The sequence below is a fragment of the Bremia lactucae genome, linkage group LG1 (genome assembly GCF_004359215.1).
Source record: "Bremia lactucae strain SF5 linkage group LG1, whole genome shotgun sequence".
Taxonomy (NCBI): Eukaryota; Oomycota; class Peronosporomycetes; order Peronosporales; family Peronosporaceae; genus Bremia; species Bremia lactucae.
The window spans coordinates 34,129-50,284 of record NC_090610.1 but is presented as its reverse complement, the minus strand read 5'-3'; the positions used below and the strand labels follow the sequence as shown (position 1 = coordinate 50,284).

Here is a 16,156-nt window from a genome sequence, read left to right as displayed (position 1 = left end):
TTGACTCTTGGGAACCGATCGATACCTTACGTATTGACGTGCCCGGCTTGGTGACTGCCTATGACCAAGGAGCACCAGCTGAGGCTTCTCTGCTAGTCTCGAATGGACTAGCAGGAGTAGCGTGGTGAGAAGAAACAGGGGGTACTGTACCGCCCATGATTTCATTCTCACGCAAGAAGGTGAAATTAATTAGCTGCGACCGCTGTTTCACCGCATCGTAATGCAATTGAAAGCGGCGCAGGAATTCCGCCTCGTATTGGTCGGGCGTTTCGTTTGAATGCAACACGACCGGGATCGGGAAAATACGCCAAAGCGATTGTCCGTGAGCCCTCCATGATTTAAAGACGCCATAATAATTATGTGCGTCTACAAGAGCGCTCTCTAGGAGCGACGCTCTTGGCCCGTTTAAACGAGGCCATTTAGATGGTGGGGGCATCTTTGGAATGCCACCCGTCACATAGCCACGTTTGACACGACTGGCTTGTGACACCGACTGGACACGCTCACGTGCCGTCGGTGGAGCTTTAGGCTCCGAATCTTCTATGTCCTAGCCATTGTGAATGATGGTCTGAACGAAAGGTGTTGTGGTAATACCCAACTGATTAGAGCTGCGCCTTTATGGGCAGCGCTGTCATTAATGATCTCTGCGCTAGCCAGCGCAGATGACCAGTCAGCATTGGGCAGCGTTGTTGTCTCCATGTTGGGAGCAATGACATAAGTTTGGATGGGCAATAATGCGCCATCATCCTTCTCATGAGCTCGTTATCCGCATCACTACTATGAGATGACGGCAACGGTGTCGACTCATTGTAGTCGACAATGAGCGACGGATCAACATCCTCACTGTTAAAGTGGGATGGATCCTTTAGCCCTGTTAACGCGACAGCAGCAGTGGCTGTCGCGTTAACAGGGCTAAGGCATTAGACGCGGCCGGCGAATTAACGCGGCGCGTGCTCTTAGTGTGAGGTTGAGTGGGCGTCTTCGCAGACGACCCACCAACGGGCCCCTTCTAGGTGGTATCTTTGGCGCCGTGTATGAAAACACGTGCGCTAGAGGGATTGAGTGAACGAGCGCCGCGTAAAGTTCCTCTCCCCTCTTTGACGAATTTAAAAATGTAAATTTGTTCACAAAGGGGGGGATGGTGTAACGGGCTAAAGTTGCCTTAATGTTACACAGTCCCCGTTAAGTACACCAAGTGTACTTAAGGGGATGGTCAATTCCTAAATTATAGTAATTAGACCCAGCACGTGCGCACTGGTGAACTAGGAAGTTTTTCAAGCTGATTTATAGTAAATCGTATTAAATATAAATTCCTGTTTTTAGCAAATCCTAAAATGCCATTTCTGTAGATAGACACTAATATGTATTGCGAAGCGTATCTATCTAGAAACCTCGCGTAACGGATGACGCTAGCCGTCATCCCCGCTCTCAGGGGCGTCACATACACAAGGGTGGGTCACAATAAGAACCACACCCAAGTGATAGGTCTAACTACTTCACTTAAGTAATTGACCATCCCCTAAAGTACACTTTGTGTACTTACAGGGGATCTAGTAACCCAAGGCAACTTTAGCTTAATCCTGAAATTCGTAAAAGAGGAGGGAGGAACAGCGAGCTGCTTTACGTGCCGCTTAGGTCTCTCAGTCACTCTAGCGACCTATGCTCTCATTAAAGGCGCCAAAGATGCAACCTAAAAGGGGCGATGTTGGTGGGTCGTCTGCAATGACACCCACCAACCACCCACGAAGCGCACACGCCGCGTTAACACGCCGCGTTAACACGCCGCCGTCGCTCAGTGCCACAGTTGCAACGTCGACAGCTACTGCTGCTGTCGCGTTAACTGGACTGAATGATCCATCCCACTTGCACAGAAAAGATGCAGATCCGTCGCTCATTGTCGATTACAATGAGTCGAAACCGCTGCCATCACCTTATAGTAGTGATAAGTTCAGCGAGCTACTGAGGAAGGATGATGACGCTTTATTGTCCATCCAAACTTCTGTCATTGCTCCCAACATGGAGACAACAACGCTTCCCAATGCTGACTGGTCATCTGCGCTGGCTAGCGAAGAGATCATTAATGACAGCGCTGCCCATAAAGGCGCAGCTCTAATCAGTTGGGTATTACCACAACACCTTTCGTTCAGACCATCATTCACAATGGCTAGGACATAGAAGATTCGGAGCCTAAAGCTCCACCGACGGCACGTGAGCGTGTCCAGTCGGTGTCACAAGCCAGTCGTGTCAAACGTGGCTATGTGACGGGTGGCATTCCAAAGATGCCCCCACCATCTAAATGGCCTCGTTTAAACGGGCCAAGAGCGTCGCTCCTAGAGAGCGCTCTTGTAGACGCACATAATTATTATGGCGTCTTTAAATCATGGAGGGCTCACGGACAATCGCTTTGGCGTATTTTCCCGATCCCGGTCGTGTTGCATTCAAACGAAACGCCCGACCAATACGAGGCGGAATTCCTGCGCCGCTTTCAATTGCATTACGATGCGGTGAAACAGCGGTCGCAGCTAATTAATTTCACCTGCTTGCGTGAGAATGAAATCATGGGCGGTACAGTACCCCCTGTTTCTTCTCACCACGCTACTCCTGCTAGTCCATTCGAGACTAGCAGAGAAGCCTTAGCTGGTGCTTCTTTGTCATAGGCAGTCCTCAAGCCGGGCACATCAATACGTAGGGTATCGGCGGTTCCCAAGAGTCGAAAGTCTTCGGACATCTTCTCCACTGAGCGAGGATATGATACTTCTGCCTCACGCAGCGGTGGAAAAGCAACCTTCCAACAACGAAGCGTTGGTTCCCACCCGCATACATCGGTGCAGGCGGTGCCCGATAGGAGTGGCGATCTCGCCCACATTCTTGAGGCTGCCTTACGCGCGTCTGTTCAGTCGCAGGCATTAAGCGTTGTTGAACGACGCATTGGGGATCTCATAGGTCAAAACTTGCGACTGACCTCGGATCTTCAAGATGTCCGTGCGAATGATCATCACGGTTATGAACGCCTGATACTTCGCATAAACATTCTGGAGAAATTGATGCTGGAGGAACGGCATAACGCGCGTGGTAACCCTCGCTCTCCGAGTCCTTATCGTGGTGGGAAGAGTCATTCGGTTCACTTTCCCCATCTCCCGTCTCCCTCGCCCGATCGACGCTCGACCCACAGTCGTCGTCACCATCGGTCTTCTTAGACGGATAGGGTATATGATTTCTTCTGGATCAACATACCGTTTCAGAGGACCCACGTAAAACACGGGGTGCGTCTTCATATACGGGGAAGGGTGAGCCTCTAAGTTAGGTCTCCAACCTCTTCTACCACCGTAAACGGCCCGATGAAATGCGGCAATTAATTCGTCGTACCTTACTCGCCTATGACACCAACGAGAAATCGGTCACAGGACGTAGTTACATTAACGAAACATCGGTATTATTTTGGAGCACAGGCGATCCTTGCCGTGACTCCATACTGACCACTGCCAACCCGGCAGGGTCACTAGGGGAAGTTTATGACTTTGAGATGATATTCTCACGGGTCATCGTCACATTGACAAAACTAGGTCCCTCTTGCGCTCCGAACATAGTGAGGGTCCCTCCCTCACTAAGACTTGGGCTGCGTACAAACGAGACTGAGTCCGCGGATGGCGCAGTCCGTTAATATAAAACAGCTGATATTTATAGCGAACTCCACAAAGGGCAATTGTTTTCTCCATTCTAATAAAGTCGTTATCGTGCGGAATACATCCGCCACGACCCGATTGGCACGTTCTGTTTAGCCATCGGTCTAGGTATATCTGCGGTCGACATGTGGAGCTTGCTACCTAGCAGCTCAAACATATGTCGCCAAAAATCAGACGTAAAACATGAATCCCGGTCCGATACTATGGACTCGGGCATCCCGTAATGTCGGTATATATGATTCAGGCACAAGAGAGCTGCCGCCTTGCCTGTGATCGATGTTTTACATGGTACAAATGCTCCATTTTGCTCAGTCTGTCTACAAAGACGACAAGCCCCGACCGACCCTTATGATCGGGCGGCATGCCAAACATAAAGTCCAGACTTACTGACTTCCAACAATCCGTCGGAATCGGTAGCGGCATCAGTGGCGCACTGCTGGACGGTGCAGGCTTAACGCGCCGACACTGTTCGCAAGAGCGAATATAGTTGGCCACCCATCCATATAGTTGTGGCCACCAAAATTTCTCTGACACTTTTAAAAATATCTTTTCACGGCCCAGATGCCCACCCAATGACGCATCATGGAGCTCGTGAATAATCATTAACTTGACATCTGTATCATGAGGCGCATAGATTCTTAAGGAATCACAAAGTGATAGCTGATGCCATATCAAATCATCGCTGAAGATAAAGCGATTTAGCTTAGCCTTTAGGTGGTAACCTCTCATACACCAAAGTGATCCAGCAGCAGGCGACCATGTTCGTCCTGACTGTAGCTCTCTTGTATATCAGAGGCTGACGATCTCGATACGTGGTATGCCTTAATGGCTGCCAACATTGACGGCTGAAATTGTTCTTTAGCACTAGACACACTTTCCTGATGTCTTACCGCGAAGTCTGGTCTGCGCGATAAAGCGTCAGCCAAGGCATTTGTCTTACCCGGTTTATATTAAACTTTGAAATTAAATTCCGAGAAGAATGTGAGCGATGTTTCCACAGAATCTCAAAGAACGAACTGTCTCTTAAGGTATCCCAACCTTGAGCAGCGAGCCGTTTCTTCTTGTCGGTTTCTAGGACGCTCTAATTCATTGTGGACGACGAGCAACAGCCCACCAAGTTCTTTTGTGGAACTGGTGTGACTATTTCGTGGATCGTTTTTTTCCTTTAATTCGGCAAGGAACAGATCCCACGACATCTCCGGGAGATTTACTAACTCCTCGGCAGATTAAAAGACTTGCCGGAGCACCTCAACTGAGGATACCTCCGCAATTTCGTCTTTGACGGCCTCGAACACCTCGTTCGAAGGCCCGTCCTCTTTTTTAGAGACTGATTCAAAGGTCACTCGTTTCGACGTGCCTTTGATCGAACTAATCTGTCGTGTACTCGTTCTTCGAGTCACCACGACCTTTTTCTGGAAAGCGGGTGCCGTTGCACTCCTGACTAACGCACCCCTTCCAAACGCACCAGGCTCTAGGCACTGGGCCGTTTATGCGACGCATCACTTCTTGTCAGCTCGCCGTCTACTGCCACAGGCTCTCGGCTCTGTGCAGGACATTCGGACGCATGACTACTTGTCATCGTCCTTTTCTCTACCTCAGTCTCCACGAGCTGGGTAGGAATTGGTGACGTTTGACATCCCGTCAACGCACCCTCAACTGTGTTCGACACATCAGTTGCATACGCCTCTCGCAGGAGCACATCCAGTCCGGTGTCCTGCGTAGAGTTCGCAACTGTGCGTGTACGCCAGTCTATCTATGGTTGGTACTTTGCGAACCATGACATGCCTAGGATGAGGTCATATGGACTCTCCATTCCTAGCCCTGGGCACTTCTCTTTACAAGAGAAATCACTTAAGCTGAACGCGAGTTCTAGCTCAGCTCCCTCAGACTTAACGAGCGCGCCGTTCGCTAAACGAACGCTCGCCTCTTCTCGCTTGCCATCCTGCCAAGCAACTCAAACATCGCCGGTCTCTTTCTTGGAGCCGCGAGTTTCACAAATTTTTGTGATGCACCCGAATCCACTAGGAGGGTCATCACCTCGTCATAGCCTCTTACATGAGCGCTATAGACCAGCAGGGTTGAGGTCCGTAATTTCGAGACTTCAGGGACTATGCTACCCATTTGTTACACAACTCTGAACTTAGGGGTAGGTTCAGAGTCCGCGTCAGTAGGGCATCCCGCCCCTATTGCGCTCCTGCATTTCCCGACCCCTCAGTGGTCGATGCAGAACTCATGCGTCTCGCACGCTGGTTCTTGCCATCGCCCTTTCGGAAAGGAGTCCTCTTGCTGGGCGTCTTCGCCCCAACAGGGACCCTGGCATAGCAGCGAGCCATCAAATGGCCGCGCGTGCTGCATTCAAAACATATAATGTCTGCATTGCCCAACTTCATGGGAGGGACATCGGTGGGTCACTGTAGGCGGGCACGTCGTAATGCATCCACGCTCTACTTAGAGGCACACCCTAGCGCAGGGAGGAAGCGGTTTAACTTGCTTCTCTTGCAGGCAGTGAGGTAGTAGTGGTTGGCGCGTTAGCAACCTTACCCAACGCACTAAGTACTCTGGTTAAGTGTCGTCACGGGAGCGGTAATCCGGCTCCTCGTGCGCACTTGCCAAGAAGGGAGTAGTTTTTAGACTGATTTATATTTAATCGTATTAAATATACCTATTTTTACCAATCAAAATGTCATCTCTATAGATAACACTTAATATGTATTGCGAGCGTATCTTTCTAGATACCTCGCGTAACGGATGACGCTAGTCGTACTCCCTCCTAATGTGAATGCATCCATGTGCATCACATACACAAGGGTTGGTCACAAATGTGCACCACACCCGAGTACGTGAGGCCGGATTACCGCTCCCGCGACGTCACTTAAACTAAGACACTTAGTTCGTTGGGTGAGGTCGCTTAGGCGCCAAACAACTATCTCACTGTACGTGAGAGAAACCGTCAAACCGCTTCCTTGCTATTCTAAGGTGTGTGTTAAGTAGGGCGTGGCCGCATTAAGACGTGCCTGCCTACATCTAATCATTCAATTATATGCTTCAATTCATTGCGAATCACCAATGCGGATGAATAATTGGAATTTAGTCAAGGTCATTGTTCATAGCAAGTCTTTAGAAGCCCGAACTACGCACGCATACGCGCTCTACTTAAGCCATGAGCCTGGAGGCCACAATGTCGAGCGACTCGTACTAGCTTCAAGACGTAGATTTGTCATAACACATCTACACCGTGGCATGTAATCGTTGAGGGGTTCATTACTAAATCCACTAATCATATAGGACATTGTCAATGCAGCGATTTTGTAGCGGAGCTACCACGCTCCTAAAGTCAGAGGAAGACTTTTAGACTCAAAGGGTCTCTTAGTTCTATAGAACTAATAAGTTAAACAACTCAGGGAGTCGTAAAAGCTATTAAAGCTTAATAAATCCTAGTTCAAGGGATTCAGGAGTTCGTAGGACAAGTGTATGTACCTTATGAAGGCTTCTATCTCTTACAAATCAACGCGCAAGCCTTAGGAAGGCACTTAACGCTTTAAGTTTAAAAGGGAAACTGCACTTTATTTAATTATTTAAATCTGAAAACCTTACCCTAGCTAATTTAAAAATATTTTTTGGCCGCCAGATTAATAGCTGGCGGCGACCACATTTGTTACCCATAATAAATGGGATCTAAGTAATTAACTGTTTTAGAGTAGAATAAAAAGGTATAATACCCTAATGTAAATGTACCACAACAACGGTTCTCCAACCGATGTGTGCCCCATTACACCCTCCCCATCAGACTGTTGACACTCAGTGATAACATTCGCTTCATTTCCTATTTGAGGTTGGAACCTAATTAGCTAACCGTTTGGTAGTGTTTTTCTTTCCTTTATCCCATCAGAATCAAGCGTGAGTAACAGACTCTCAACACCTTCCTTGAATGGTGGACTTTGAAAGTTACACTTTATCAGAGGATGAGGAACAAGAGCGTCGCTCTTATAAGGCTTCTCCTCCAAATGAACGTCGGCGGGCCCCGAATCTATTTCCAGAACGTAATGCCGCTGATGTTTAACTGCATTGATCAGGGCACAGGACCCTGAGTCCAACATTATTACGAATACGCTCGATGAAGAGCAAAAGCGGGGAATCCTCATAGTGGAACAAGCTCGTCATCGAGCTGCCGAGATAGCGAAAGCTAAAGCTCATAGTGAATATAGGTTCACTCCGCTTAGTGCGGAAGAGCGTCTCAAAGAGATAGCGGATCACAGTTTGTACCTCCGGTGATCCGGCGAGGACGCCGGAAGAGATCGCTGCTCGCGACGCTCTCCATGAGCGATATTTTACCAAAGATAATGGTGCGAGGTTAGTATCTGACGTGATTACGTGATCAAGCCATTGGGTCTTCGGTGACTTCAATGAGGGAAATTCCGATCGTTTTGTTTCCAAACGAAACAAGAAGTGAAAACGAAGTCAATTTGACTGGGCCCTTCGGGCCCGCCGCAATATTTGGAATGTCAGAGAGTCTGCGGATGTGGCTGATGTTTGTTTGGAATGGAAGCTCCGCTTCGATTTCACCAAGCTTAAGGCCAAAGGCCAATTAAGTTCGGCATTTATGCCACAAAACGAAGACAGGTCAGCCGATATTTCAGTGCTTCGGTTGACCGTGCATGGATCGAAGCCGCACTGATGCTATAGATATGTCTATTCTCGCTTTCAGTGGTGGGAAGCGCCGATTGACGCGAATTGACCCTAAGTGTAACGCTCAAAATGTCAACGGCGTACGGGCAATCTTCCCGAAGAGGTAGCTCGAACTCCCAAGAGTTTTCAGAAGAGGGGTACCCCAACCACTTCACCAGATACTGGTATTGGCCCTTACGACGCCGTCGCTTAAAGTTATTCCACGTGAAACTGAAGGTTTCCTTGCGCATCAAGCAGCGCGGGAGGGGGGCCGAGATCTCGACGGAAGCATTTAATGCTTTAAAGCACGAGGCGCAAATTCTTCGTGAGAGCATTGCTCGGGCTGAGAGCTCTCTTGAAGCGGTTTAAAAAGGTCTTTCAAAGCTGGAGCGTCAGCAAACTCGTTTAGAGGGCCAGCTGGACATCCTGGTAAAAATGCAGCAATCTGCGGCACGACCGCCTGTCTCGGCGAAAGCGCCTTTAAGTCCACGTGGGAAGAGTCCCGAAATGGCTTAAGCAAGCAACGTAGAACACTGGGTGTGTACGCAGCTTGCTAGTAAGGTTTAGCGTGTAAGCTAAGCCCTTTTTGGCCACGACCGTAAATGGTTCAATAAAGCGCGGGCGCAATTTGGTCTTGAAGGCCGCGGAACCCAAGTTAGTAGGTAGATTTTTAGCGCTTAAAAAACTCGCATACTTGTTTTCGAACGGTAACAGGGCTGATATCAGCAAGCCTATCGGCCAATTCTTCCCCATAAAGCCCTGCGCCACGCAGTGGTATCGTTAAAGGAACGCGTGAGTGGGTGAGACCGTTGACATAAAACGGAGTATAGCCTGTAGAGGCATGGACAGCGTTTTTTAACGCAAATTCCATCACTGGGAGAATTGAGCTCCAGCGTTTTGGTGTCTGAGCACACATACGCTGCGTAATACGTCCTCAATGACACAATTGACACGTTCAGGTTGACTATCGGTCTGCGGATGGTCTGCGGTGGACATGGCCAATCCTGTGCCAAGCACTCGGAAAATTGATTTCCAGAATTTATTCGTGAAACGGGGGTCCCAATCAGAGACAATTGCCACTGGCAAACCTTGTTGTCGAAACACGCAATCGATGAACAGCCTTGCTGTACCTTCACCATCAATGGTATCCGCACAGCCGCTAAGTGAGCCATTTAGCTTAATTGGTCAACAAAGACCACTATGCCAGAGTTACCGGCCAAATCTTTCGGTAGACCGAAAACAAAATCCATACTAGTGGACTCCCAACACACTATGGAAACGGGCACACTTACATGTGGCACAGCAGCAGCATGCGTCGAGGGTTACACAGCCGGTGTTGAGAACAAGTTATTCTTTCGTCGATAAAGGATACGTTTCAAATGTGTATGACAAAAAATACAAATTAAATTAAATTACGGAAGTTGTTCCACTACTTTTCAAAAAGCTTTACTTACAACACAACTCTATGACATTAAGATCTTGCTGTAGCTCGTGACGTCGCCAGGACTTCATGGCAGCAGCATTGGGTCCAAGGAAAAGAATTTCTTCCAGATCTTTTTCTGAGGCAGCTGCAACTGCCAAAACGTCGTCAGCTAAAATAAGTCCACTTTTATACGCAGCTAAGGCAGCACCTGCGTAAGTCCGAAAAAAGTTGACGCCTTCGCTGTCATATTGAAAAGGCATCAACCAATGGTTTAGAGGAAAATACACAGCGAATAAAATCCTTTCAGTGACTTACGAGGCATACTCGAGCTTCAAGCCACCGTCACCCGCTCGAGCTGAGTTTGGATTCACATCGTGAATAAAAGTGGAAAGCACCTGTTCTGAACAGCTTTTAAGCAAGCGTGATGCAAGAAGCGCATCACCTTGGCCTGAATCGCCAAAGAAGATGAACTTGAATTCTGGAAACAGCGCCGCAAAGCGTATGAAATTATCCAGCTTGAGATTCGCAATCTTTTCAATGCTCATGAGACCTTTCACTGATCCATTTAACACTGTGACGTTAGGTATTCCCAGACTTTTCAAATGCTGCAGTGTCAAGTAGCGTCCAACGCTCAGCCATCCACGGGGTCTTGCCGTTAAAAAGGTAATTGACGGGCGCAGGTTATCACCGTTTGCATCTCGAGCTAATCCGCGTGAAAGCCGAGCGAACAGATTTGAGACACCAGGGTATGGAACGTGAAGAGGATAGCGTGCGTCCACCCAGCCTGGAAAAAGCGTGTCATCGATATCGCTTATAACTTTGATTAAATTCGGCTGCTTCGCCTTCACGTCAAGGCTTTCTACAGCAATATGCTGCATCATTGACACAACTTCTGTAACATTTTTGTTTTCAAATATGAGCTGAACAAGATCTCCTGCATGCAGTAGCTCTCCGGGTGCGCACGTGTTTTGGCCAACAAATACCTTTTCCGGAACTTCAGCAACTTCGAGCTGTGGAGAGTCTGCTGCTTCAAACAAAAAGTTTTCTTCCGCGTGAATGCGTTCTTTCAAAACCGAAAGCTGGAGTCCATACGTGCCACAGATTACGTTCTTGGCAGCCGAGTGCATCACTGCTTTGTCACGAATCAAGGGGGACTGTATGCACTGTTGAATGGCTCGAACAATTAATGCACGATTAGCGATTGTAATCTCTTCCAGTCGCGTTATCGTGATGACGTTCAGAACTTTTGCTCGCTCGGATGGTGAACACGAGTGCAGCATAAATCCAACCATCGTTCTGCAGAACTGGTTGGACTCTTCGGGCGAAGTCGCGCCCAAAATACCGTTAAGAATAGGCGCGGACGCTGTAGCTAGCACATTGTGGCAAGCGAGTGGGTCGCATTGCCGCCGGTTGCGAGGCTTTAGAAACACCTCTTCCTTGTCGTCGCTAAAGACGATGGCTGTATTATTGTTCTTTAACGTCTTGTAACGCCATACCGTTCGCTGCTTTAAACCTTTGAATTTCTGCTGCAACCCGTCAGCCGCTAGAGCCCATGTGGACGCCTCACGTTGCATGGAAAAGGCCTAAATCGTAAATATGCTTTAAGTGATTTTAGGTGCTTACAGTGGCTTTCAGCTTCAAGTAAAACGTACTAATGGCTGTGGCGGATATGGAAATGGTATGTTCAGTGCACGCTTTTTCAATCTGCATGAGCATGGTGTGCGTCCGCTACGAGGCCACACAGGCTTTCTTCGGAGATGCATGGAGTTGCTTTGTGCTGTTACAGGACGAAAATAACTACAAATAAAACTGCCGCGTAAAATAATTGTTCTTTAAAATTAGTAAAAGGACAAGAGTGTCCGTTGTATAATCGATGATGTCATCACTAACATCGCGCTTAAGACAATTTAGATTGCTTATTATATGTCGTAAAGAAAAGATGTAGCTAGTGCCGATAAGTACAGAGCTTCTGCAATGGGGTACACTTCCGTTGTCTAACCGTTAATGTGTTACAATTTGCTAAATATTTACAATTTGCTAAATATTATTAAAATCCCATTTATCATGGGTAATGTAACGGACAGGTAGACACTAGTTAACATCACACTCGATACTACACGTTCACAAGAGTACAGAGGAAGGCTCCTAAGTAGCTAAATGTAGCGGAGCTATTTCGCTCCTAAAGTCAGAGGAAGACTTTCAGACTCAAAGAGTCACTTAGTTCTATTGAACTAATGGGTTTAACAACTCAGGGAGTCGTTCAAGCTATTAAAGCTTAAGAATCCTAGTTGAAGAAATTCAGGGGTTCGTAGAACCAAGTGGCAACTCGTGCCCAAGAGGATATACCCTACAAAGGCTTCTATCTCTTACAGATCAACGCGCAAGCCTTAGGAAGGCACTTAACGCTTTAAGATCAAAAGGGGAACTGCACTTTATCTAATTATTTAAATCTAAAAACCTTATCCTAGTTAATAAAAAACGATTTTGGCCGCCAGATATTAATCTGGCGGCGACCACATTTGTTACCCATAATAAATGGGATTTAAGTAACTAAATATTTTAAAATTAGATAAAGGGTATTTTACCCATAAAGTAAATGTACCACAACAACGGTTCTCCGACCGATGTGTGTCCCATTACATCCTCCCCCATGGGACTGTTGACACCGAGTGACAACATTCGCTTCATTTCCTCTTTGTGGTTGAAACCTAAACAGCTAACCGTTTGGTTGTGTTTTTCATTCCTTTGTCTTATGACAATCAAGCGTGAGTCACAGACTCTGGGCACCTTCCTCGACGATAAGGGAATGGAGAACTTTAAAAGTCACTCTCAATCAGAGGAGGACGAAAAGGAGCGGCGTTCGCTCACGCCTTCTCCTCCGGATGAACGTCGGCGAGCCCCGAATCCGTTCCCAGAATGTGGTGTCGCTGATGCCTTAACTGCATTGAGCAGGACACGGGACCCTGAGTCCAACATCATTACGAATCCGCTCGATGAAGAGCAAGAGCAGATAATCCTCATAGAGGAAAGAGCTCGTTGTCGAGCTGCCGAGATAGCGAAAGCTAAAGCTCATAGTGAATATAGATTCACTCCGCTTAGTGCGGACGAGCGTCTCAAATAGATTGCGGGTCATATCTTGGGGGGAAGTTGGATATCTGGTGACCCGGCGAGGACGCCGGAGGAGATCGCTGCCAGCGATGCTTTTCATGAGCAATACCTTACGCGAAAGGTAATGACGCGAAGCCGGTATCTGATGCGTTTACGATATCAAGCCCGTGGGGCTTCGGTGACCTCCATGAGGGCAATTCCGATCGTTTTGTTTCCAAAAGAAACAAGGAGTGAAAACGAAGTCTCATTTGAGAGCTTGGTCAACCGAGCCCGCCGACTTCGTAATATCTGGAATACCAGAGAGTCTGCGGATAGAGGTGATGTTCGTTTGGACCGGAAGCTTCGCTTCGACTTCGCTAAGCTTAAGGCCAAAGGCCAGTTACGTTCGGCTTTTATGCCACAAAACGAAGAAAGACCTAGTCGATATTCCAGTACTTCCGTTGACCGTACAACCATGGATCGAAGCCGCACTGAGGCTTTAGATCCACCTAATCCCACGTTTAGTGGTGGGAAAAGTCGTTTGACGCGAGTTTACCCTAAGCTTGGCGCTTAAAAACGTCAACAGCGTACGGGCAATCTTGCCGAAGAGGTGCCTCGAACTCCCAAGAGTTTTCAGAAGAGGGGTACCCTAGCCACTTCACCAGATACTGGTATTGACCCTCACGACGACGTCGCTTTAAAAGTTTCTCCACATGAAACTGAAGGTTCCCCGCGCATCAATCAGCGCGGGAGGGGGTCGAAATTTCGGCGGAAGCATTTGATGCTCAACGGCACGAGATGCAACTTCTTCGTGAGGTCCTTGCTCGGGTTGAGAGCTCTTTTGAGGCGGTTCGGGACCGTCTTTCGACGCTGGAGCGTCACCAGCCTCGTTTAGAGGGCCGGTTGGATATCCTGGTGAGGATGCAGCAATCTGCGGCACGACCGCCTGTCTCGGCGCAAGCGCCTTCAAGTCTACGTGGAAAGGGTCCCGATATGGCTTAAGCAAGCGAACGTAACACACTGGGTGTGTACGCAGCTTGCTGGAAAGGTTTAGCGTATAAGCTAGGCCCTTCTTGGCCACGACTATAAATGGTCCAATAAAGCGCGGGCGCAATGTGGTCTTGAATACTGCGGAAACCAAGTTCGTAGGTAGGTTTTTAGCCTTTAGTAAAACTCGGTCTCCGACCATATAAGAATTAATATAGCTTCTGCCTTTGGCTTCTGCTTGTTCATTTGTTTGTCTTGGCTATCAGCCATCGTATCCCTTACATGTCTTAAAACACTAAATCGCGTCGCGAGAAACTCGCTGACTTGTTTCTGAACGGTAACAGGGCTGATATCAGCAAGCCTATCAGCTAATTCTGCTCCACCAAGCGCAGTGGTATCGTTAATGGAACGTGCGCGAGGGTAAGACCGTTTACATAGAACGGAGTATTGCCTGTAGAGTCATGAACAGCGTTATTGAACGCAAACTACACCACTGGGAACATTGAGCTCCAACGCTTTGGTGTCTGAGCACACACGCTGCGTAAAACATCTTCAGTGACGCGATTGACACGTTCAGTTTGACCATCGGTCTGCGGATGGTCCGCAGTGGACATATCCAATCTGGTGCCAAGCACTCGGAAAATTGATTTTCAGAATTTACCTGTGAAACGGGGATCCCGATCAGAGACAATTGCCGCTGGCAAACCATGTTGTCGAAACACGCGATCGATGAACAGCTTAGCTGCACCCTCTCCATCAATGGAATCGGGCACGGCCGCTAAGTGAGCCATTTTGCTCAATCGGACAACAAAGACCACTATACCGGAGTTACCAGCCGAATCTTTCGGTAGCCCAAAAACAAAATTCATACTTGTGGACCCCCAGCATCCTATGCGGACGGGGAGAATCGCCAGTGGCGCAGCAGCATGTGCCGAGAGTTTAACCCGTTGGCACGTTTCGCATGTGCGAACATATGTGCTGACCCATTTATAAAGTTTGGGCCACCAATAACTCTGGCTTATAGAGCCGTAGATCTTTTTTCTACCGAGATGACCACCAAGGACAGTATCGTGTGCCTCATAGAGGATCCGGTACTTCAAATCTTCATAATGAGGAGCAACGACACGCGGAGGGTCCGCGATGTCTGTCTGTGCAATAAAGCAATAGGTTGTTAACGATAGAAAATCGATGTAACCTTGCACGCAAACGTGCCGGCAATTGAATACCCGAACCCGAGTTCTTTAAAGCTCGTAGCAGAGCTACACACTGTTCATCCTTGGCGTAAGCCGAACGGATCAAGTCAGGAATAATTGTCGAGATAGTCGTTAAATGAGAAAGCTCATAATCCGGCCTGCGTGATAACGCATCGGCCAAAGCATTTTGCTTGCCGGGTTTATACTTCACCTCGAAGTTGTATTCCGCGAAAAAAGGATAGCCATCGGGTCATCCTCTGTGAGAGATGGGGCGACTTAGTCGCCGTGCGTAATGACGCGTGATCTGAATAAATCACAAACGGCTTAGAGCCGAGCAGATGAACTCTGAATTTGACGAGAGCATACTTCATAGCAAGTAACTCTTTGTCATGAACTGGGTAGTTCTTTTCCGCAGCTTTAAGCTGTCTAGACTCGAACGCAATAACACGTTCATGCCCATCAACATCTGTTTGTAACAGAGCACTGCCAATGGCAAAATCTGATGCGTCACAGACGACACTGAAAGGCCAATTTGGGTTTGGCAGTGCCAGAATCGGGGCATGGATAAGACTATCCTTAACTGCTCGAAAAGCATTATTTTCGGTGCTAGTCCAGCACCATTCTGTATCCTTTTTAAGGAGATTAGATAATGGCCTAGCCATATCAGCGTAATTTTCGCTATATTTGTGTAAATAATTGGCGAGACCCAACCACTTACGCAAATCCTTTTGGTTTTTAGGAACCGGCCAATCTACTATGGCTTTTACCTTAGCGGGATCCGCTCTAAGGCCTCGCTTTCCAATGAAGCATCCTAAAAAAGGAATTTCGTCTGCGCCAAAAATGCATTTAGATGCATTGGCATACAATTTGTTTGTGCGCATGCACTCGAGCACTGCTCGCAAATGGTCTAAATGGTTTTCCATATCCGACCGACCCTGCTCCGCACGACTATGGACAAAAATGTCATCGAAATAAGTCTGTGCATAACCTCGATGAGGGCGAAACAGTTGCGTCACTAGACGATTAAATGTTGCCGGGGCGTTGGAAAGCCCTTGTGGCATAACCAGCCACTCCCATAACATGCCGCTTGGGGTGCTAACCGCTGTAAGCGGGATATC

The 16,156-nt window shown here is 47.9% G+C and overlaps 1 protein-coding gene across 1 annotated transcript; it reads right to left on the bottom strand.

Moving 5' to 3' along the window:
- Positions 1 to 9,728: 9,728 nt before the first annotated feature.
- CCR75_007590 (uncharacterized protein) lies at positions 9,729 to 11,576 on the bottom strand. The gene is made up of 3 exons (XM_067965648.1): positions 11,424 to 11,576; positions 10,087 to 11,354; positions 9,729 to 10,011 (listed from the first exon to the last, which is right to left on the bottom strand). Exons 1-3 carry the CDS (start codon positions 11,532 to 11,534, stop codon positions 9,795 to 9,797), a joined length of 1,596 nt encoding a protein of 531 aa, XP_067822453.1. The 5' UTR covers positions 11,535 to 11,576; the 3' UTR covers positions 9,729 to 9,794.
- Positions 11,577 to 16,156: the final 4,580 nt, after the last annotated feature.

Bases quoted from the DNA above. Each gene is read 5' to 3' on its own strand.
- CCR75_007590 (XM_067965648.1), bottom strand. From the start codon at position 11,534: ATGCATCTCCGAAGAAAGCCTGTGTGGCCTCGTAGCGGACGCACACCA. The intron at 11,355-11,423 runs GTACGTTTTACT...TTTACGATTTAG, and splicing joins CATATCCGCCACAGCCATTA to GCCTTTTCCATGCAACGTGA. The intron at 10,012-10,086 runs GTAAGTCACTGA...TCAATATGACAG, and splicing joins TTGAAGCTCGAGTATGCCTC to CGAAGGCGTCAACTTTTTTC.